Source organism: Haliaeetus albicilla, chromosome 11, assembly GCF_947461875.1.
Source record: "Haliaeetus albicilla chromosome 11, bHalAlb1.1, whole genome shotgun sequence".
NCBI classification, from domain to species: domain Eukaryota; kingdom Metazoa; phylum Chordata; class Aves; order Accipitriformes; family Accipitridae; genus Haliaeetus; species Haliaeetus albicilla.
Genome location: NC_091493.1, coordinates 16,720,583 through 16,743,089, shown reverse-complemented (window position 1 = coordinate 16,743,089; position 22,507 = coordinate 16,720,583). Strand labels below are relative to the sequence as shown.

Below are 22,507 nucleotides of genomic sequence, written 5' to 3'. Positions count from 1 at the left end.
CAGAAGGACTGCACTGATAAAGTAAGTACAACAGTTCAAGCCTGACTCAGAACTATAATTATTGTCACTTGGTTGAATCTCCAAGCCTGTCTGTAAGAAAGATGGAAGTGCTGAAGTAAAATAAGAGAATTTTTTTTAATCCTTTCCACAGGGATACCTGGGGTGGCATAACTTAAAGCATTTTCACATATGGGACTAAAAACTAGACAAATGAGAAGCCAGATTTAGTACAAATACACAACAGAGAGGAAAGCCTCTGGTTTTGTAAACTTCATGGTAGATATCTAGTAACTGAAACATCAAAACCATTTCTACTTCTCAATTTCATGGTTCCTGTCAGGCAAAAGTGTGTGTGGATTCGCACAGGGAGAACCCTGGACATAGTGGAGGACTGTGATACTCCACCATCAGTGTCACTTAGGAAGCATTACTGAGCTGTTGACGTTTACCTTGATAATATATTTGTAGACAACTAGTATAAAGCAGTATGGTTTATAATATGTTCCAATAATTTTCTGAAATGTGGGAAGTTATTTCAGTAAAAAATATTCCACTTGTTTCTAGACACATTTTTTTACTACATGCATAAACTTAAAACACGTAGTGTGTACCCAAGTTTTAGTCAAAATGCAGCTGGAAACATGGAGTTGAAATATGAATAAAAATATATTTAACTGAATTGTAGTTCTTTGTTATATTCTATTTCTTGAAGTTATATTTTCTGCTTGAATCACGTGAGTTATGTAGAAGCCTGGAAACTTTCCTCCTGGGTCTGAAAAGATCCTTCTAGAAAACTTATCTCTACATGACAAAAATGGAGTGAAGGCTCACTTCTCTCTCTGAAAGGACTCCTTCCTTGTCATCACTCCTTATGATCAATGAACCATGTGCTATTTCTCTATATATGTCCTAGCTAGACTCTTAATGTTTATGACTTCCTTAACCTGTTGCTGGGTTCATTGAACTGTTTGGCCTGTGTCCTGCCGTGAATACCCATCAAGTGACAGAAGTCTGTTTGGTTGCCAGTCCTCAGTGACATCATTATTTTTAAGAAATATATATTTTGTGGGTCATTACTTGCAGGTCTTTGTTCTAAAGATCTATTTTTGGGTCTGGTTGTAACTGACACTGACGAAGTGAGTGACATTGAATTTTTCCACAACTTGCACTTGTGAGCCCATCTGCAAACCCATACTGTCCATTTTCCCCAACACAGGCTTTTCAAGTCTCTGCATCACACTGTATCTGCAATATTTAGCAATAACTTCTCCTACTTAGTTTTATGTCACATTTGATGTATCTGGCTAATGCAAGGTAACTTTTTGAAACAAAGTTAATGCCCATTTGCCTTTCAGGCCACATAGTAACATTGTGGCCATTAGAATAGTTCTTGATATTTTTTCCTAGGTCCATGCATACTGTCCAGACTAGTTTTGAAAACACATTTATATACAGGTACCCATATAAAAAGTATTTTTTCCTGTTCCTCCATCAAAAAACAAATTTGCAAAATTTTCCCTTTTTAAACCTTTAAATGTACTAAGCTTTATGCTCTTTAGTCATAGCCACTTATACAATAAAATTGCTTTTTTCTGGGTGCTTAGGCAAAGCCTATGTGAAGTATAGGCTGAGTAAATTTCAGTTTTCACTTTAGGCTTGTGAATATTTAACCCAAAGCAGTCATGTGCATATTTAAACCAAAACACCAGGTATAAAAGATGGGGTCCTCTATTTTGGTAAAAAACTTTAAGATGTTACTCTTGTTTTATTTATTGTTTTGCTATAATGGAATCTGCAGTGAAAATGAGGAGAGACAGTGACAGGATCCAAGGATCAGCCTTCAAGTGGTGTGTGCTGATGAATGTCCAGAATACCCATGTTAACTTACCACCACAGGAATACCAGGGTTTCTCTCTACTCCCAGCTCAGAGAGATGGAGCTCTTTGTGGTTCTAATAAAGCAGCATGTCTGTATGTCCATCCTCTGCTATGCTTGAACTCTTGATTGATCTAAAATTTATCTTAACACTTCATTATTCTAGAAATTGCTCAGCATTTGTGTTACAAACACTGGGAATACATTTTAAAACAAATATGCAGCAGTGTCAAACATCTCTCCAAATCATAGTGTAGGAGAAATTTTTTAAATGCCTGAATTCTAAGAATGTGGTAAATGTGTTCTCGTAGTATGAAATAGGTATGCTTAGACACATCTTCCTTCCAAACAGAAAGAAAAGGGGACAGATAAGAAGTTGTTTAGTTTTATTTAGAATGGTGCGTGATTTCTCCTGGTGGTTTGGTTGTATACAAATAATATTGCCTCTTTAGAATGTGATAGGCCACATTTATTGTACCTATCTTGTCACCTTTGAATGTAGAGGATTTTTTGTCTCTGTAGATTTTTAAGCAATATCTTATCCGTCTTTCTATTACATACCTGGGTGTGCAAGTTTTTCAATGTGACATTGAAAAAAAAGTTGTAGTTATGTAACAGTTGGAAAGCAGAACAATTTTTTTTTTTCAACATTCAGTTTGTGCTGGGCTCTACAACAGAGGTCAATATCATTACTCCCTTTTTGCAGAAGGGCAAAGAGTCTTAAAGAGAAGTGAAATTAATTGCTGCAGGTAATGTGCAGTAAAGCCCCTATTTCTTCATTCTTGTCAACAGACACCTTTACCCTTGCTCCTGTCACAGTTCATTATCCCGTTGTGTTAGTACTTACTCATGCTTCCATCTGTTTTGCCTTTTGTTTCTATACCCTTTTCTATTCTTTGCTCCTCAACATAGGAAGCATTTGGGATTCTTATGCTTCTGAATGGTTACCTGTAGGGACCTTCCATTGTGCTCAGAGTCACAGTCAGGTTTACAATACAGAGTTAAAATCACATAAGAAATCTCATCCCACTTCTTCAGCTGTGGGATGAAGTATGCACAGTTGCTCCTGGGAGATGGCTTAGACCGATTACATTAAGTGCAGAGATTAAGCATGCTCCATCGATACACCCTTTGGAGAAATCAATTGCCAGATTGTACCATGGGAGATCCTTTGGAAGTTTATAGATTGAATGAGGTGAGTTTTACTAGACAGCAAAAGGACAGTCTTTCCATGTGATGTCTGAAATACCTGTTTCAAGATGAAAAGCACAGTCTTTTCAATTAAACCATTATAAGAACTATTTCAATTGGGTAAACAGCATTTTCCCCTTATAAAGCACAGAACATTTTAATCAAAACTTTTGAAAAAGCATTCAGGCTGACACAAATTTCTGGACTAGAACCTCCACTTTGAGTAGATAAAAAGGACTCAATGAAATAGTGTATTACTAAAATATGACATTTTTCTGGGGGTTGTTAACCAGACCTAATTATAAGAATCACTATCATCAGCTCTGCTGCCCCAAGACCTACACTGACCACTTAGCTAGAACATGATTGTACATACACATAGTCAAATTTCTGTGAAAAAGGAAAAATCTGCCATAGAAAGAGAGTAGTTTACCCCACAGGTCTTTTTTGTGTGTGTCCTGGTATCTTATATTCAGATGAAAATGCAAACCCTTGAAGGACCAGAGAATTTACGTATGTTGGCAAAGGCTGCTCACTTCGTACATGCCCATGCCACATGAGGTTGTGGACTACACAGTTTTCCAAGGAAATCACGAAGGTGGAAAAGGTAACTCATTCACTACTTCTGTATTTGTTAGCATGAGAGCTGTCAAAATAGATCTGTAGATAAATCACTTCTTGTAGGTTTTGTTACAGGTTTGTATTATCAAGATAATCTTCTCCTCCCAGATAACCAGCTGTGTCAGGTTGCTCCTGTGAAACTCTAGCTGATCACAGATCAGCTTTGGTTTTAGGTCAACTCCATCTGTGTTGTCTGTTTCCCCATGAGATGTGCTGCTGGGTGGCGCGGGAGCTACCGACGAGTGCTCAGTGTAATACGGGATGTCGTTTTGCTTTTACAAAGGTGGTGGAAAGAAACCCCAATCCCCCCTCTTTCTCTCTCTCCTTTTTTTAAAGTCTGGGTCTATCTCAGCATCTGTAGTTCAGTTTCCCTCCTACAACCCGAGGTGGCTGTGCTCAGCCAGCCAGGAAAGCCTGCCCTCCACTGCCTGTGCTCCTGAAAAGCAACAGCCAGGGAATTAATTGTTCAGCAAAGTGTCTTGGCTGCTGGGGCTGAAGAACAGAGCAGATGTGTACAGCAGGCACTTTATTCCTATGTGTGTATGGATAAAATTGAGGCCACCCCACACTCTTTAAGGGTGGGCAATGGCTGGTCCCAAGCTCGCTCAGAGGTCACTAGCATCACATCCCCGCACTGCAGCCAAACGGGGCATCCAGAACCAAAAAGCAACTGCCGCAGCATGGTGCAGGGCCCTGCTGACCAGCTCAGCCTTGTCCTGTTGCTCACCACCACTGACCTATGCCTAACAAGTGTTCTTCCAGAAATCTGCTGTTTTCTGCTTGTTTAAAGACCCATGTCCCACCATGTGGCCGTACCCCAGGTCAACCTGCCTTAGCTACCCAGAGGGAACAGCCTCTGGGAGCCAAGGCACACACCCATGTCTGACCTCAGCCAGCCTGTCCTCTGCTGCAGCTTCCTCGAAGTCCGAGGCCATCTGGGGCAGGAGCTCAGGTTACAGCAGCCTGAAACACCTGCAGCTTGACTATTGCGAATGGCTTCCCATCGCTTGCTGTGTTTGTAAAGCCTGCAGCCTAGAAAGAGAGGTGACCTTAAGAAAGACTTACCTTCAGGGATAAATTGATTGAAGTGCAGGTTGGAATGACAGCAAATATTATTGAGATTTTTACATTGTTTATTTGTTAAAGAAGAAAACTTAGTCCATCAAAAATTGAATGGCCAACAACGAGTGTGGTTACTGTAGAGGTGCTTTCAGGTTTGGAGCTGCACATCCAGAGCAGCTTACAGTAAAGACCATCATCAGAATAGTCTGAGAATAGTAAGGGTGCCCTATAAATAATGTAAAAGTTTGCAATGCCAGGGAAGCACATTTTTTTCTCAGGGAAGGATTTGCTTGGGGGCAAACCGTTGTCCATTCCCCCTCCCCCAGCCCCCTGTTAGCACTTCTGAACACAGTACATAATTTGCAACAGCTTGGGCACAGCCCTCCGGGCGTTGTTCCTCCTCCATGGCTCAGCTTTGCTTTGTTCCCCCCCCCCCCCCGTTATTTACAGAATTTAGGCTTAACTCTGGAGTGGCTTCAGTGAGAGTCAAGGCCATAAAAACATTGTTCAGCATCTTTTGCACCTGTGTCCCTCACCGGGTGAAGCTTTACAATGAGAGAAGCAATCAGTTTCATGGAGGCAACTAAATTGTTTTCAGCTAGGCAAGTAAAGTCTTGGAGGCCTGCTGCTCTGCGATGTAATTTCTTTGGTGCAAAATGCACTGAGTTTTCTGAGGCATGTAATCCTCATTCAACTTCTTATGGATAACCTGAGATAATTGAAAAATTTTTAACCTCTAAAACGAAGTGCCCTGCATCCATCTGAAACAGTAACTGCTACAGTCTGCACCATGAGCAGAAATGTCAACAATACAGTAGAAATGAGTAGTCATTCTCATATTTACTTCAGGTGAGAATTATTGTACCAATCACTCAAACCTATTGCTCCATGTAAGTAATTTAGGAACACTAGGCATATCTCTGAGTTTCTCAGTGAGTTTTGCATGAATGGTTGTGTTTTGCTTACAAATCAGCATTTGATGACTCGATTGCCCCTCCCTTTCCAGGAGGTATCTCCTCTAAGGAATGAAGCCAATTTATTTATTTCAGGGTGTCAGGACACCTGATGGTTTGTAGATCTATCAGGTAGTAGTTAGCTTTGTTAACAAATTGCTTATTCCTTGAGCCACTGAGGATAAAAAAAAAAAATAATCCTGAGGCAGTGGGAACTGCAACAGAAAGAAAAATGAAGGAAAAGAATTTATGATCAACCAAAGATAAATCCAGAAAAAGGAATAAGTACAGGCTCATCTGTGTGGGTTGGCGTTCATTTCAGTTTCTCCTTGCTCTTTAACAGAACCTTTTCCACATACATCTTACTGTCTATTTGGGAATAGGGTGCTTTAGCATTGAACATGTACTAGAAGAGTGCGCAGCATTTCCACAGGTCATAACAAAAAGGACTGGATTTTTAGTTTGCTTTGGCTGTAAAGCTATGGGCAATCAGCTTTTGTTAGCTATGTAGCTGTAAGGTGCTCTGTGTCTCCCTTAGCCTTAGCAGGGCCTGCAAACAAATTGGTTTCCTTGTTGGCTTTCTCTAATTTGCTTTCTGTTTGCCTTCTCAGCTCTAAAATTGCAGGCTAATACTCATTGGTGTTCCTCTGAGCTAAGGGATTATCTGCATATGTATCTGTATCAGATGATGTAAATGTGTTGGCTTCCGTGTGGACCTGTTGTTTTAAGTGTATCTTAGAATCTGGTTTAAGTTAAACTTCCTCCTAATTGTTTAAGCTAAACTGAAAAAAGGCTACTTAAAACTGCTTGGGAAAAAAAAATTAAAAGGCATTAAGTCTGTCAGTCTAAAGGATCCTGGCAGTATGGGCCTCTTCTGGTTGCCGCCTTAGGGCTTTCCAGATGTGAGGTTTTTTTTAACAAGTGGCAGCAGTAAAACATATGACTCTGTGATGTCAGTTATGCATATGCGTGACTGTATTCATATGAAGTGGTAATAGTTAAACTGCAAGTGACAGAAAAACTGAGAGCTGCTTGGTTTCAATGGAAAACAAGCCCATTTAGAATGAGCACACCTGCACAGGAGGTGTGTGCACTGAATGGTATGAGGTGAACACTAAGAAGAAAGGTCCAGAATAATTTAGATGGCTTGCTGTTGCAGGCCTGAAGGCGTGCTTTTCTTGGCGCTCTAAGCTTTAGCAGATATGCTGTGAGAAATAGGCATGGTTGTATGAGTGAGGAATGTGAGAGTGCAAATGAAAAACACTGGCAGGGAGAGGCTGTCGTTTCAGAAGCCTGGAATGTTAATGCAGAGGAGTTTGTGTGCTGTTGTCCATCTCAGATTATCTCTCTGCTTTGTCTCACAAAGGAAGTGATTAATTGCCTTTTTTGCTCAGGGTGGGGCAGTAATTACTTTCCTGGATTGCTAAAAATAAAGCTGAACCATGATTAAAGTATTAATCTTGAAAAAAAAAAGGCAAAAAGCTGATGTCTCATGTAAGTAACTGAACTTTTATTCAGAATGGATTTATGCTATGGGTATGAATAATAAATTCATGTCTTTAAATAATGAACAACTTGCGCCACAACCTATTTTTACTTAATCAGACCTCTATTTATTCCTAATCTATGTTCCCGTGCACAATAAGATACACCAGTTTTCCTACTGCTATTTATTCTCTCAGCATGTGATTTTCCTTCTTGATTCATCTATACACATCCTTCTGTGGAATGCCAAGCTGCCTTATTTAAAAACATCAAAATGAAATGTACTAACCTGTTGGGTCTTCTGATGTGAAAGTATTGGACTTACACCACCAAAAAACCCCAAACAGTTGCCTATCTTTTGATATAAGGAGCAAGTGCTGACTGGCATTACACTGGGCCTTGCTGCTAATCTTTCTTTTCTAATAACCTGGTAAATTACTGTTGTACCATGTGTTCTGGTAAATTGGTAGCATTGGATGATAATATGTATTTTTCATACTATGCAGATGTAATTTGTATTTGTAAATAACTTTTACTTTCTTGAGGCATTTTATCATGTCATAATCCAAGTAAGTAGGAGAGAACTAGGAATTTCAAAAATGCCTGTCCTGCAGTTCCTTGGGCTAGCAATGGTCTGCATTGGTGACTCAGTGATTCTTGCTGCAGAGTTGTGCAGTGACTGCTGCAGAACAGTTGTTTGACGGTTTTCTCCAAGAGGTCATACTTATGATCAGGACAGCACTATCTAAGAAAGCTTTTTGAGGGCTATTGCTTCTCTTGACCCAACATATGCTGTCTTCCGTTGGGGGGGTGGGGGTGGTGTGTGTCTTCTGGTGGGGGGTGGCTGGAAGGTAAAAATGAAGCTTAGGCAATTGGAGAGATGGTGGCACTTGTCTGAAAGAGGTAGCAAACCTTGGTAGAGGGAGTGCAAGCTGTCAGATCAGCTATGGGACAGCCATGCTGCTGGATGTTGCTGTGTGTCCATGGGTTTTGGTGTAGCAACAGCAGAGCACGTTAGGTGTAATGTGTTCAAACAGCTGTGGGAAGCAGGAGAGCGAAGGTGAGCATCCCTGCTCCCTCTGCAAGGGCTGGCCGTTGTGGGGAAGGGGTCCTGTGGGCTGAGGAGCAAGGGCTGCCTCCAACAAAAAGGCCAGCGGTGCCACCTAGGCCGGCTGCGGAACGGGTCCCGGTGGCTGTTCTAGGTGAAGGGCTTCACCGGTCGCTGTGCCCCGACTGGAGGCAGGTGGGCCCCGAGAGGAAGACTCGCAGCTTCTCGGGAAGGGCAGTGGCCCTGGGCGCGGGCCCTCCTCTAAGTACTGCCGGGCGCCGCGCTTCAGCCTTCCGTCCCCATGTGGAGGGGAACGTCTATTTACTTAAGCTCTCCGAAGGAGGAATGCTCCCTGGCTGCGGCCGCCACAGGCCCGCCGAGGAGCCGGTACCCGCGGCGCCCTCTGCCTCCCCGCCCCCCGGGCGGCCCTGAGCTCCCATGGCCCTCTCTGTCCCTCCCCAGCACCGCTCCCCCTGAAGAGCGGCACCCGAAGACGGCAGCCGCTCCCTCCGCCACACCCCAGGAGCTTTCACCCTCCCGCCCCGCGGGCGCGGGGCGCGGCCGTTTACCGCCCTCCCCCGCCGGGCGGCCCCGCCCTCCCGCAGGACCCCTCTCCGCCGCCGGGGCTGCCCCTCCGAGCGCCTGCCGGACCGCCCTGCCCCTGCCCGGCTCCTCGCCGGGGGACGCGGTGTCTCCCGCCGCTCCCCCCGCCCCGACTCTGGGCCGCGGGCGGCGGCGCCTCCGGCCGGCCGGGTGGCGGCGCGGTGCGGCGGGCGGGGCAGGCGGTGGGAGGGGCGGCCCCGGCTCGTTGGGGTCCTGCGCGGCGGCGGCGGGCGGGCGGATCGGTGTCTCCTTCACTTCGCCCTCCAGTGCCAGCGGCTGCAGCAGCGCGGCCTCCTCACGGCGAGACCCGCCCGCGCCCCCGGCCCCGCTCCGCCCGGCCCCGCCGCCCTCCCGCGCTAGCCAGGTGCCGGCCCGGGCCGCCACCGGCCCCGCGGGGGCAGGGGAAGCGGGCGGGGCTCACCCGTGCGCGAGCGGGCGGAGGGGGGCCGCATGGGGCTGGGGGCCGCGCGGGGGCGGCAGCGGCGGGGGCGCCTTCCCCCGCGCCCCGGATAACGGTGGGGCGGGCGGGGACTTTTCGGCACGCGTTGCCTCCTTCCGCCGCCGCGGCCGCCGCCGCGCCCTTCTCGGCGTGCGGGCCCGGGCCGGGCCGCGGTTACATAAAGGGCGGCGGGGAGGGCGCGGCGGGGAGGGAGGGGGTCAGGCCGGGATGCCCAAGATGGCCGCGTGGAGGAGTTCACCTTGCAGCGGCAGCGGGCGCCGCTCGCCCTGGCGGCGGGCCTGGCGGCGGCGGCGGGCCTGCGAGCGGGGGAAGGAGCTGGCGTGGGGCGCCGCCGCCCGGGCCCTTCCCTGGAAGGGTGTGCCGTCTCCCCACTCGTCTCGGCCTGGCTTTTCGCATCCCCGTTTTCCCTTTCGGTGCCCTTCTCTTCTGGCAGGCTCTGCTTTACCCCTGCTTTCGGTTTCTGAACACCAAGTTCGCTTTCGAATGTGTAATTTTCTTTCCCTTCTCCGTAGAGTCTCTAAGTTGGTCTAGCTATGGCTACTAGACTAGTGTGCCCACCTCTAAGATGCAAGTAGGGAGAGAGTTGAAGCAAGGGTAGTGAGGTGGTTTGTTGGTTTGGTTTTTTGGGGGGGGGTGTGTGTGTGTGTGTTTGTTTTTTAAGCTTTAGTAGCTGTGTAAGTCTAAAGGTCAGTGGCATGTCCAATATATATTAACCAAGTATTTTTTTTAATAATACCAATTTCTCTGTTGCTATTTACACTACTGGAACACAATTTCAGTGTAGTTACTGCCATTTTTTTTAAATTACATGAGTACTTAGGTTTTTTTTTATTATAGCCTGATCTAGCCTCTATTCTGAGATCTTAAAAATTGTTAGAAATCTCTATAGAACTCCTTGGCATTCCTTTAATTGCAGGGTGTGAGAGAGTTTTGAAATATCACCTCGAAGGAAAACTGTGTTGTAATAATTCTGATAACATTAATACATTTTCTGTTCTTAGGATGAGGGGTTTTTTTTTCTTTTACAGAAGAAGAAAGCATGTTTGTGGCTCTTGAGTAACAGATTAATTAAACTTCTGTTTTTAAGGTGGTATGAAACAAAAATCAGGGTGGAGCTCCCACTTGATTCAAGTAGATTCTGTGTTTTTTGAAATGAGGAATAATATTATCTGATAGTTGCTTTCACAACAAACTTCTTGTTAAATGGTACTTATATTTTAGTCACTTCTAATTATTAGTTTTTAAGTGAAAGATACTTCAAAATAAGGTTGAAGAAAATTACTTCTGATTATAAGAATTTGCAAATTTAGGTAACTTGCCAATATTGGAGGACACAGCAATAATTTTTTTGGGGGGGGGGCCCTATTTTCATTTAATGAGCATTCTGATGGTGGCACTGGCTTATCGGGTATTTAGTATACCCCAAATTAACTCTTGCTTTCCCCTTTTGTTCTCATCTATCCCTGTTAGTATAGGATTAGAACAGCAGTGTGACAGTTGTACACTGTTTTAACTTTTTATCACAAAACTTGCATCTGTAGGCTGGAATGTCTGGCAAATACTCATTGGTTTCCTTGCAGTGGGAAGGATGCTTAGTTAGGCCAGATAAAATGGCAACATCCTTTTTACTGTAGTAGTCCTTTGAATTTAGGCACAGATACCAGTTTGTTAACTTCTCAGGACATTACTGCTTAGCATAAATCTGTTGTCTGTATTGGTTGTCTAGTCAGATTGGAAACATTGAAAACAAAAGTAAAAAGCTCATTTATTTATATTGTAAAAGCATGTCTGTGCTAAAGACTAGTATAAAACTTTAAAACTAGAAATAGTTATTCTGAAGATGCTAGTTAGTGAGACTTATTCATTAAAGGAAAAATACATAGCTAAACCTTCTCTAAATTATTTCAAACTGCTAATGAATTGTACAGTTGCTGTACAGCAGACATTTAGAGGGGAAAGCAGTTTCCCACACTTTCTTCTAACTTGGTCTGCCACCTGCTGCTTTTTATTTAATAAATAATAGGAACCATTTAATGTCTTGTCACCAGGATTAGTATCTGTTCTGCTATATATTTGGTTTTTTTCCTCAAGACTTATTTATTATGGACTTGACTTGGGCTAAGCCTTTTTAAGCTTCAAGTGCACTAAGTAATTTTCAGGGTGGTTTGTTGTTTTTTTTGTTGTTGGGTTTTTTTTAAGGGACAGATTACTTTATGGAAAAACAGACTTTATGTTCTTGAGCAAGTGATGGCTGTCTTGCTCTAGTGACCTGGTTCTAGAGTTTAGAACTCCTTACTGAAGAAGTTTGTTTGGGGTTTTTTGTTTGGGTTTTTTTTTTCAGTTAAACTATGAATGTAAATGTTTTTGCTCAGAGGAGGTTGAAGTTATCCTCTTGTAGTTTAGGGAGGGTGGAGTCAGGTACTCTGGAAAACTGCATTAGAAATTGTAGAAGGATAAGAAACAGTCTTGTGCCTTGCCATTGCTTGCTAAAATTGTTTGGTTTTTTTTTAACAGTTGCAGTTCATACAGTTAGGCTGTATATGGCAGGTGTAATTAGGGTAGGTGGGGGTTTTTTTTTATGTGGATGCTATTCTGAAACAACAGTCTGTTTAGTGAAATGGTGCCCTAAAGGAAATTTTTTTGAATTGAGTGTTCTAGGAAAGTTTTCCCTTTATGTAGATAAGGCCATGAAAAGATGGAAATAAACTTTTTTGAGGGGGAGGGGGAGAAGCTTGCCTTGATCCTCTGTTACTGAATACACTTAGGATCTTGTGGAGATCTGCAGAAGATAAGCAATTCTGTAGCCAGGTGTTGAAAATTTATATATTGGTTAAAAGTACTATATAAAAATGAAAGTAATCTTTTCTGCTTTCAGTTGAAAGTTAACATGTGAGAATACTGCCCTTGTTGGTTTTGAGGTCCTGAAGATATTTTTCCATTTACTTAAACAAAAAAACCCATCCAAAAAAGCACCCACGCAAGAGCAAGATAAACAGTCGATTATGTTAATCTGACTTTCTCTGCAGAACAAATGTGACCAATCAGTTCGAAAAGATAAGAGAAGATTTTTGTTTGCTTTTGTTAACCTTTTTGTGGTGCTTATCTAGTTAGTTTCATTGTTGTTCCCCAACCCCACAGCGTGGGGGGAGTCATTAACTCTTTGAAATATACTGTGCTTTATGTATTTTAAAACTTTAAAATACAGTGCCTCTGCAATAGTGGCCTTTTGCTGTTGAAATAATGGGAAAACAGACACTGAAGGAAGGTCCAGACAGAGTATCTTCACACAGAGGAGAAACATACAGGCCCGTGAGACCTGGGGCTGATATCTATCCATCGGGCCGGGGAGGCTGGGTCATAGCTAGTCTTGAATGACAGGTTCATTAACAGTGAGATTGCCAGAGGCTCCCCGTCTGAGAAAGGGACTTTTAAAGAGAGCTTTTCTCACTGACCCAGCACTCCTACTACTTGTTTGTTTTAAACTGGCAAGACAACTGCCAAACTTAAACTCTTGTACATTGGGGGGGGACTTAATCAGACGGCTTGTTAGTTAATGGCTCAGACATTCCTTTTAAAATTGTATGTCTACCATTTAAAATATGGGGTAAATGGTGTTGCAAAACAGATATGCACTCTATTACATTTTGAAAATAAAACCTTGTAGGTCCTTTCAGGTAATTTTCATAAGCATCTGTCACATTTGACTGTGGAACTTCAGGAAATAACTCTCCGCATTATAGTTTGTCAAATTTCCAGTTTCCTGGTTTTTGGTGGTAACTTCCAACTCTGGAAATGTGAGCTATTACTTGATTTCTGGTAATTAAATATGTATGGAGAAATTGCTTGAAAAAATTGGGAACTGGGTGGTCTTGTAATTCTTCTCTACAAGCAGATTACCTAACCTGAGAAAACATTCAGTGTTCACAGTGACCATCACTGAAAATCTGTAGGTGTTTCACAGAATACTGTAATTGTTTGAGCCATCTGTCTATTAACTGCCTTCATACATGAATCTACCTTAAAGAGTATCTTTGTAGCATTTTTTTGTGTGCGCGCAGTGGTAAAAGGTTCACTATTAATTAACCTGTTACCTTTCAGTTCCAATGGCGATTCCTCCATCATATGTAGACCTTGGCAAATCTGCCAGAGATATCTTCAATAAAGGATATGGTAAGAATAGTACCTTTTATAAAACACGGTGTTCGTGGTGCAGCAATGAATTGCCTTTCTAAGCCTGCATGTAAAATTGAGTGCTCAAATGCCTGTGTTTTGGGGGAGGGGGAAGGTGTGTTGTTTTTATATCATTACTGTCAACTAACAGATCATTGGAGACTTTTTTGAGCTGTTTTGATGTGAAGTCTGTTAAGTACTACTGCTTTAGCCAGATAAATGTCAGAGGTGTACAAGTAGGCAAGAATGCAAGCATCAAATGTAATTTAACTTGGGAGTACACCTTGTTCACCAATCTGTCTGTGCCACAACATTTGTTGATGTAGAGAGGGGATATATACCACTGCAACATTATAGCCTTTTTTGGATTAGAAAGAGGAATAGCTGTTGGGATGAAGAATCCTTCAACATTTAAAAATGCTTTAATACCAAGCAGTTGTGTAGTTAAATTCTGCTTTATTACAGTCCTGTTTCTTTCTGTTTTTTGGGAATGCATGTGGGGGCTTTTTTACCAAGACTGTCATTCAGCTCTAAGGGTAACAATGTGAATTGACAGTCCCATAAAACCTACTTAGATTACACTTCCAATGGCTGTGTATTTCCCAGTGACTTCACTTTTACAGTTTTTTACTTTGAGATATTTCTTCTTGGTGCTGAGACACAAATATTAGGCATTGGGATAGCTCTTCGAGTGGCACTGACTACAAAGCTGATGCCCTCTTGGGAACAGAAAAGAATGCATTTTTTCTGTCACTAAATTTACTCTTGAAGTCATCGTTTGGTAGTTAAATGTACACTCTACAATTGAGAGGCTACTCCCCACCTTCTGTGTGGTGATGATAGAACAGACCTCCTGGCTTATTCTGAAGTGGCCTCCTCTACCCACTGTGACATCTAAAATTTGAGTGTTCCTGAAGTCAGCCTATGGTTGTTTTTCTATATGTATATACGTGGCATGCTGCTGAGACTGCTTGGAAAACCAGCTTCTTGGAAAATGTGCATGGTCTTAGTTAAAGCCTACTAGTGTAACTTTGACTTCTGTTTGTTAAGGTTTTGGGTTGGTGAAACTGGATGTGAAAACAAAATCTGCAAGCGGAGTGGTGAGTTTAAATACCTTTTATTCATTATATTTTTTTTTCTGGGCATGTTCTGATATTTAATTAGAAAGGACACCTTCCAGATGCTCTTAAGTAGTTTATAGGTTATATGAATGATAAACTTTTGGTGTAAAATAATTTCAGAAGCCCCTAAAGATCTGACTTTATTCTGAATGTAACAGGGGTATCGCACTGCTTAGTAATCTTCATAAAATAAAAAGGTTTATTAGTTGTCCCTCATGTTATGTCTGAAGGTGAACAAATAGCTGACACATTTTTGAAGTATTTTAATATATCAATCATAGGACACAGATTCTATTTGTATTTGGTGGAGATTTCTGGCATCTTGATGCTTGTTTGAAGCAGTTGACATTGGATTAGCACATTGAATCTTTGGCTCCTTTTTAAAGGTATTAAAGTGTTGCAGTAACGTTCCATGCAAGATGTCTTGGTCATGCAAGCAGTGCCTCCGGTAACTTCTATCTATTTCTAGAGTAAACTTTGCAAGATGTAAAGGTAGTTTGGGTGTTTGTTTTTTTCCCATAACTGGAAGCTTTTACAGTGTAACTGGCTGTTAGAAATAAGATGCCTGGGTTATATGCTGTGTTTTTTCTAGAAGTCTGTATCGCAACTGAAGCATAGTTTGCAAGAGCCCTATTGTAGATGTAGTTGTTCTTATTTTAGCTTGTTTCTTTTGAGGACTACCAGTAATACTGGTAAAACTCTGAAAAATCCAAGCCCTCAGGTGAATCCTCTATCAGTTATAAGCCATCCTTTCCAGGAGGAAAAAGTGCTGGCATATATGTAATGTAGATGTTTTAAAGCAGAGATAAGAGATAATGTAATAATTTGCTACTCCTGAAGCTATTACTACAATGGTTGCCATCACAAAACAAGAAGTTAAAGCTGAAGGTTTTTGGACTTCAAGTTGTGTAGTCCCTGTCACTTGCCAAGAAATAGACCTTACTAGAATTATGCAACTGTATGGATGATTTAGTGGTTCACTAACATAATACAAGTAAATGTCTTGGTCATGGTTAAATTTGATCAGCCACCATTAAAGAACAGTCTCGTGCCCTTGCAATGTGCAGTAGGTCTTGGGCTGTGAGAATATGAATGCTTAAGGACTTGTGATTTCAAATCAGTGTTTCCTTCTGGGGGAGGTGAGTGTGAGGAGTTGATTTGAAAATAATACTGAGCATGGAGGAAGTCAGAGATCAAAATTCTGATTTATATGTTTTTAAGAGTTGAAATAACAAACTTTTAAATCATAAGGGCAATAAAATTTCAGTGAAAAGAGCTCCTTAACATATATTTGCAAACAAGACTTCCACTTCTACTAGGTATTGCCTTTAATTTCTGAATAGTGGTACACAGAAATTATTAATTCTGTTCTTTGTGAGAATCCAAATAGTAAGAGACATGGACTACTTAGTTTAATAAGGAGGTGTGAGTGATATTGCAACTTTTAAATACTTTCAAGAATTCCAAGTAAGACTCTACCAGAAGCATAAAATCAGACTGTCGCCTTAGCTCACAATTCCAACATGAATGTTCTTCCTGTGTGTCATTAAACCAAAGTGTCAGGGGAATTTTATATGTCAGTAAAAACACAGGTGCCTATGGCTTGTGTGAAAGGCTGGTGCATTCATTAGATTGAGAACTCTCTTAAAAAGCAGCAAACCCCCCCCAAACCAAACAAAAAACTGAACTGTCACCCACCCCCAGTTTGAAAAATGATGGCATTCTATGCCATTTTACAGTTGTACATAATTTATCTTCGGAGATGGTTGATGGAATGATGAAAATACATGTGATCCTTCAAGAATTTTACTGGAGTTGTGCTATGTACCTTATAGTGTGCTTGGGTCTTGGTTTGATTTTTAATTTGCTTATTAGGAGTATCAGACTCAATCTTATATTTCAAGAACGTGTTTCTGCTTTTAAGGAGAATACTTACGGTAACTACTGTCTTGCTTCTGAGTTATGATGCAAACCTGTACATTTTGTAATAGTGGCAGAAACATTGCAGTTGAGATGGGGAGTGGGCATAGATCCTCTAGTTCTTGTCCATGTCATGTCCCCTTCTCCCACAAGTTGTCTAATGTTGTTGAACTAGTTGCATAGAATAACAAGATCCTGGTGTTTGCCGAATAAAAGTATTTTCTCTTTTGGCACTGTGTAATGCTTTCAGGATCACATGTATCTTCCGTATAACATGGACACTGTCCTTTTTAGGAATTCACAACATCTGGTTCGTCGAACACAGACACTGGAAAAGTGAATGGGAGCTTGGAGACCAAATACAAGTGGGCTGAGTATGGGCTGACTTTCACAGAAAAATGGAACACAGATAACACTCTGGGAACAGAAATTGCAATTGAAGATCAGGTAATAGATTGGGAGAGTATTTATTTGTTTTATTTAAGTAGCAGGACTGAATTTACAGGTTTATCTTATCTTCTTCCCCTTCAATTAGATTGCCAAAGGCTTGAAGTTGACATTTGATACAACTTTCTCACCAAATACAGGGTAAGAATTGTTAACCTTTTTACCTTGTTTAGGGCAGTGACAACACCCATGGTCAGTAAATGTTTATGTGGTCTGTTGTATTGACAGAGATGTTTGTATGGTTTGCTGTTGATCCAAATTAGCAAATCCCAATGCTAAAGGCTTCTGCTCTTTAGCATCATATCTTATTCTATGGGGTTAGTACTGGGCATTTCACAACAGCCTACTTCGCTTGTTTTCTGGGATAGAAATACTTGGAAGAATGCGGGAGGCATGGAAATGCCTCTGCATTCATCACAGAATGCCTGTTTGCAGTAGCCCTGTGCTCTTGTAATGGGCTGGCTGTGCTTTGGCCCAGTCTAGAGGATGCATGTAGGTGGCATTTAGATACATTATGTAGAGTCATATGGCTCGAATTTGGCAGTTCATTGAGGAAGATCAAGCCTTGTCTTAAGATAACTGTTTCTCTGTTTCAGAAAGAAAAGTGGTAAAATTAAGTCAGCTTATAAACGTGAATGCCTAAACCTAGGTTGTGATGTTGACTTTGATTTTGCTGGGCCTGCAATCCATGGTTCAGCTGTCTTTGGTTATGAAGGCTGGCTTGCTGGTTATCAGATGACTTTTGATAGTGCCAAATCCAAATTGACAAGAAATAACTTCTCTGTGGGTTACAAGACTGGAGACTTCCAACTGCACACTAATGTGTAAGTACTGAAAATTGTGTCCAGATTTACAGAAGCAGGCTTTCTCTACCTTTCCTTCTAGTCAGAATACAAATGCTTGAAATACCAAGAGGTGGTTGCAAGGCCATGAAGTGAAGTGCATTTTTCAATAGGAAACTCAAAATAAATGATGAATGTTACTTTGTATCTCTTTTTCAAAACAGTAAATACTGGTGGCTTGTTAGCACTTACAGTGTAATACATGCTACAGCTTATTAAATACTGAAGTACATGCAAATTGGAAGTGCAATAGTTCAGTTATGCAGAACTTATCATAATGCTTTTTCCAGCTTTCCCATTACACTGAATTGTATCTCACTATAATTTAAGGGCGGTAGATTGTTAGAGGTAGTAATTAGTGTTGCACTAAGTAGGCCAGTAGTAGTTTCTGGAGCAAGACTAGAGCTTTGCTTTTGGACTTCTTGAGTAGGTTCATCTTCTTGCCTCTCTGGGATGAAGAGCGCATGAAACACTTAGAGTGTAACTGAACAAATGTAAGACATCTTGTTTATGTATTTTCTTAACACTTGCTGCCTTCAGATCTTAAGTGTTCTTCAGAGCAAGCTGATCAAAACCTACTGAAGAACATAGTGTTTTCAATCCAAGTTAATAAAAATTGGCATTGTTCTACTGCATTTAGTTAGGAAATTACTTATTTGATTTTTGAGGTAGAAGTTTGTTTCTTTTGGAAGGGGAGGGTGGTGATTGTGTCTGTCTGGGTTTGTGGAAGTTGAGGTGTATGGGAGGAAGCTACAAAACACTATGGTCTGGGCTGTAAGAATTGTGTTTCAGTTTACTAATGTCAAACAATGTGACAGATTTTTTAAAAAGTCATCTAATTCTTTAGGAATATCATATGTATTCAATAATCCTAGAATTCAGAATGCCTGTTTCCTAACTATTAACGTTTATCTGTTTTGTAAGGATGTGATCTGGGATTACATTCAAGTACTTAGTTCAACATTAGTGTGAGAATTAGCTGTAGCATGCTGAAGTGCTTTTTTTTTTCTCCCCATGAATTATTGGAGTTTAATTTTGCCCTGAAGCCTTTGTTCTTCTCCCCTTCTCCTGTCAAAAAATGTGAAACAACTCAAACTTCTGGAATTCTCATTTCTATAAAAATTTGAAGTAGGTAAAAAAAAAAAAAGTTGGGATTATGTAAATATAGGAAACTAACTTTTTTCTTAATTTGTGTAGCAATGATGGTTCAGAATTTGGTGGGTCAATTTACCAGAAAGTGAGTGACAATCTTGAAACTGCTGTAAACCTGGCTTGGACAGCGGGTAGCAACAGTACTCGCTTTGGCATTGCGGCTAAATACAAGTTGGATTCCACTGCTTCTATCTCTGTAAGTATGGCTCTAACCAAAAGGGTGATGCTAAGCACAGTGTATTTTCGGTGTCTGTGAATCTGTGTGTTGTTAGTACAAAAGAATGTAATAATTCAAGAAGTCTTGTAGGAATTACTCTTACAATCCAGGCAGTTAAAATTAAACCAGCATTTCAATTCTGTAATGTTGCATACAGCAACTGCATACAGTCCATTTTAGAATCTGACTGTCAGATGTTGTGCTACTCTAGAGGACTTTATGTATTGACTTAAAAAAAAAAAAAGGAAAAAAAAAAATTGAATAAAACCCTTCATGTCTAGTTCCATAAGTTTACAAAATTTTTTTTAAAACGATTTTTTGAGGAAGTCTCTCACGTTCTTATGGTAAGAGCTCTGGCAGTATGCAGAAAAGTTTTCTGTATGTTATAAAGTTAGAATTGAACCTGGATTGTTGGAATTGTCCTATAGAGGAAGTGATGCAAAGTGAGATAAAGAATTTTGTACATATTGTTTATGATGATACTGTGAAATGTTTGCTGCTTGACTGACTGGACCTGCAAGGTACTAATTCTTTTGTAATAAGATGAACATGGAGGATTCTTCTGAAGTGGCTTGTTTTGGGAGACTGTGGTGGTAAATCACTATGGCCTTCTGAAGAGGGAGCAGTGGGGAAGTTCACCTGCCAAACTACATTCCAGTAACAGTTCTCCCTGCCCTTACATTCTGTCTGCTTTTAAATATGTTACTGTTTCAGCTGTAAGTTGGGGGGCTAGAGCATAGCTGGGAAGAGAGAATCCAGTAAGCACAGAGTTATTGAAGGAACAAGTAAAACTTGGTTATGTTGATAATGGCAGAGTTGCCACAGTTACTCAAGTTTCTGAATGGTGACAAAGAACTAATCAGTTACAACATTTCAATTGCTTTTGTCTTGGTTTTTTTTTCAGGCAAAAGTGAACAATTCTAGTCTAGTTGGAGTGGGTTACACCCAGACCCTGAGGCCAGGTAAGGGTTATCACATGAATTTTGTCACATACGTATCTTCTGTACATCAGAAAGAAAATGTTTGAGATCTATGCATTTATATCCATATATAGAGCTATTTCCCTTCAGAATAATTTTGTCTTGAAGCCAAAGTAGGTGTTTTACAGTAGCTTACGTTGAACATCAAACCTTTATCTAAACAAGACAAATTCCACTGTATCTAATGGTGCATCATACTCCTCATTGATTTGTGTAGGATTGGACTGCATTGTGTTTGATAGCTTAGCTGTAGGCTGTGCAAAGCAGTCTTTTTTTTTAGCATTGCTTTCTTGAGTCATATCTGACCTGAATGATAGCAGGTCTTGAAATAATGATTAATCATCAAAAGTATGCACTTCTGCTCTTCATATTTGGTAAAAAAACCTCTAGAATTTATCTTGTTCTGCTTAAATACGAAAACACCTGTTAATGATATATTATCATTGGTTAGTTCCTTCTTTGAAAACGAATAAAAATCATAGTTTCATTCCATCCCTTCCTTGGTACAAGTGTCTGTCTTTCTATGCATAACTTTCCTCCTTCTTTGCACACCTTAATGTAGGAAAGGAGAGCTCTTGTGTACTTAACAGTTAGAGACTTTGTATATCTACTGTATAACATGGTATTTACAAAAAGCATCTAGCTTGATTCATATGACTACCTTTCAATAGATTTCATGGGTAAATAGATTTTTCTGTAGAAATCTTTAGAGGAAAGTAATGAAATAGAAAAAGAGCTGCAACTGGGACTTGTAATGACAGAGGTTGAGTTGCATGAAAGCTACTCTGTATGTTGTAAACATGCTGTTTAAAAATCTTACAGGTGTGAAGCTTACACTGTCTGCCCTGATAGATGGAAAGAGCATCAATGCTGGTGGCCATAAACTTGGTCTTGGCCTGGAATTGGAGGCTTAAAAAGGCGAAGAAACTGTTGCAGAGAAGGGATATCAGAAGAATTTGGCCTTAAAATGTATTTCCAATGTGACCAGCAGGCTTTTTTTTCCAAGAAGGATGACCTAGAACAAGAGCTGTATTTGAAGTATTTAGACAGTTACTTGTTAGCTGGTTTCTAGTTAAATTGGTTACCCATCTAGTTAAAATTCTGCATTAGTGCAGTCACTTAAACATTATTTAAATGTATTTAACTGTTTAATGCGCTACCCACAAATAATGAAATAGACATTTATGAAAACTGTACAACTGTGTGCATGTTTGTTTTTATGTTCCTTTTAACATTCGATATTGCCATTGAATGAAAAATGGATCAGTGGATGTTTTGAAGTGAGGACAACAATTTTGTTAAATCACCTGAAGTAGAAATATATTTGGTATCCCAAGACAAATTATGAATAAAACAAGTACACACGCATACTTGTGCCTCAGATATTTTAAGAGTTAAGATACGAGGGTAGTGCTCAGTTAAGTTTTAATTTTTAACTTAATCCAAGAAGGTAGTGCTCTATACCTTTGTGCAATTAAGGACCCCCAGCCATGACAACACTGAATATAGATGGTTTTCATTGAACAGTTGGATTCCTCAAGCAAGTTGAATGTGCTTTTCTATCAGGTAAGATTTGTCATGACACAATGGTTTAATTCCCCCTGTGTTTCACAGGCAAGATTTAATGCATTACTAGTTGGTCTCTTGATGCAAAGAGTGCAGAATTATGTACTTGGCACACTGAGATGTTTAAGAACTGATCCTTGATGCTTTTGCCCAAGGGGTGAAACACCTCGCCACAAACACACCTTTTGCTTATACTTGTATGAAGTGAGATGTATCTCTGCAACTGAATGTAACAGTGTAATGGTGTAACAGCCTGCTTGTCCCAACTGCTGTTGAGAGGTTTCTGCTTAAAATGACTGAAATAAAGGCTTAATTTTAAATGGAGATGGAGGAAAATGCATCCGATTTTGCTTTGCCTTTGACTAATAAATCTTGGCAGGTATCCATTTTAAGTCCAGAAACATGCAGAGTAATGGGAAAAACTCGGTGTGTGTTTTTCCAGGATAGAATTAAGAGAGAATAGAAGTATGAGGGATGTTTGGTCTGTGAACATAACATCCCTTAAAGTCAAACATAACTAGCTGTGAATGCTTTTAATGTGGAATATATTAAATACATGTAGTTACAGTGCTTGTGTTTAAGAATGGGGATTTACTGAGTTCAGAGGAGTGTCTCGAGCCTACTCCTTACAGTCTCTCATAGCTAAGAAGGGTGTCTTGATACTTAGTCTTGCACTCTGTAGTTCACAGCAGCTCCCTTTATAGGGCGGGTGGTCAGCTTACGATCAGTAAGCTTTATCTCTGGTTTGCAAGCTGTGTTCAGTTCGTGCTGGATTAGAGTTAACCCCCATTAAA

General features: G+C 40.8%; 1 protein-coding gene across 1 annotated transcript; it reads left to right on the top strand.

Annotated features, from left to right (window-relative positions):
• The first annotated feature begins 9,042 nt into the window (after positions 1 to 9,042).
• Positions 9,043 to 22,037, top strand: VDAC2 (voltage dependent anion channel 2). The gene is made up of 9 exons (XM_069796270.1): positions 9,043 to 9,202; positions 13,397 to 13,468; positions 14,519 to 14,568; positions 16,804 to 16,956; positions 17,045 to 17,097; positions 17,553 to 17,780; positions 18,996 to 19,146; positions 20,072 to 20,129; positions 20,970 to 22,037. Exons 2-9 carry the CDS (start codon positions 13,402 to 13,404, stop codon positions 21,059 to 21,061), a joined length of 852 nt encoding a protein of 283 aa, XP_069652371.1. The 5' UTR covers positions 9,043 to 9,202; positions 13,397 to 13,401; the 3' UTR covers positions 21,062 to 22,037.
• The last annotated feature ends 470 nt before the right edge of the window (positions 22,038 to 22,507 follow it).

Excerpts from the sequence above, each read along its gene's own strand:
- VDAC2 (XM_069796270.1), top strand. The coding sequence starts at position 13,402 with ATGGCGATTCCTCCATCATATGTAGACCTTGGCAAATCTGCCAGAGAT. Across the intron at positions 17,781-18,995 it reads TTCCAACTGCACACTAATGT|CAATGATGGTTCAGAATTTG; the intron begins GTAAGTACTGAA and ends TAATTTGTGTAG. Across the intron at positions 19,147-20,071 it reads ATTCCACTGCTTCTATCTCT|GCAAAAGTGAACAATTCTAG; the intron begins GTAAGTATGGCT and ends TTTTTTTTTCAG.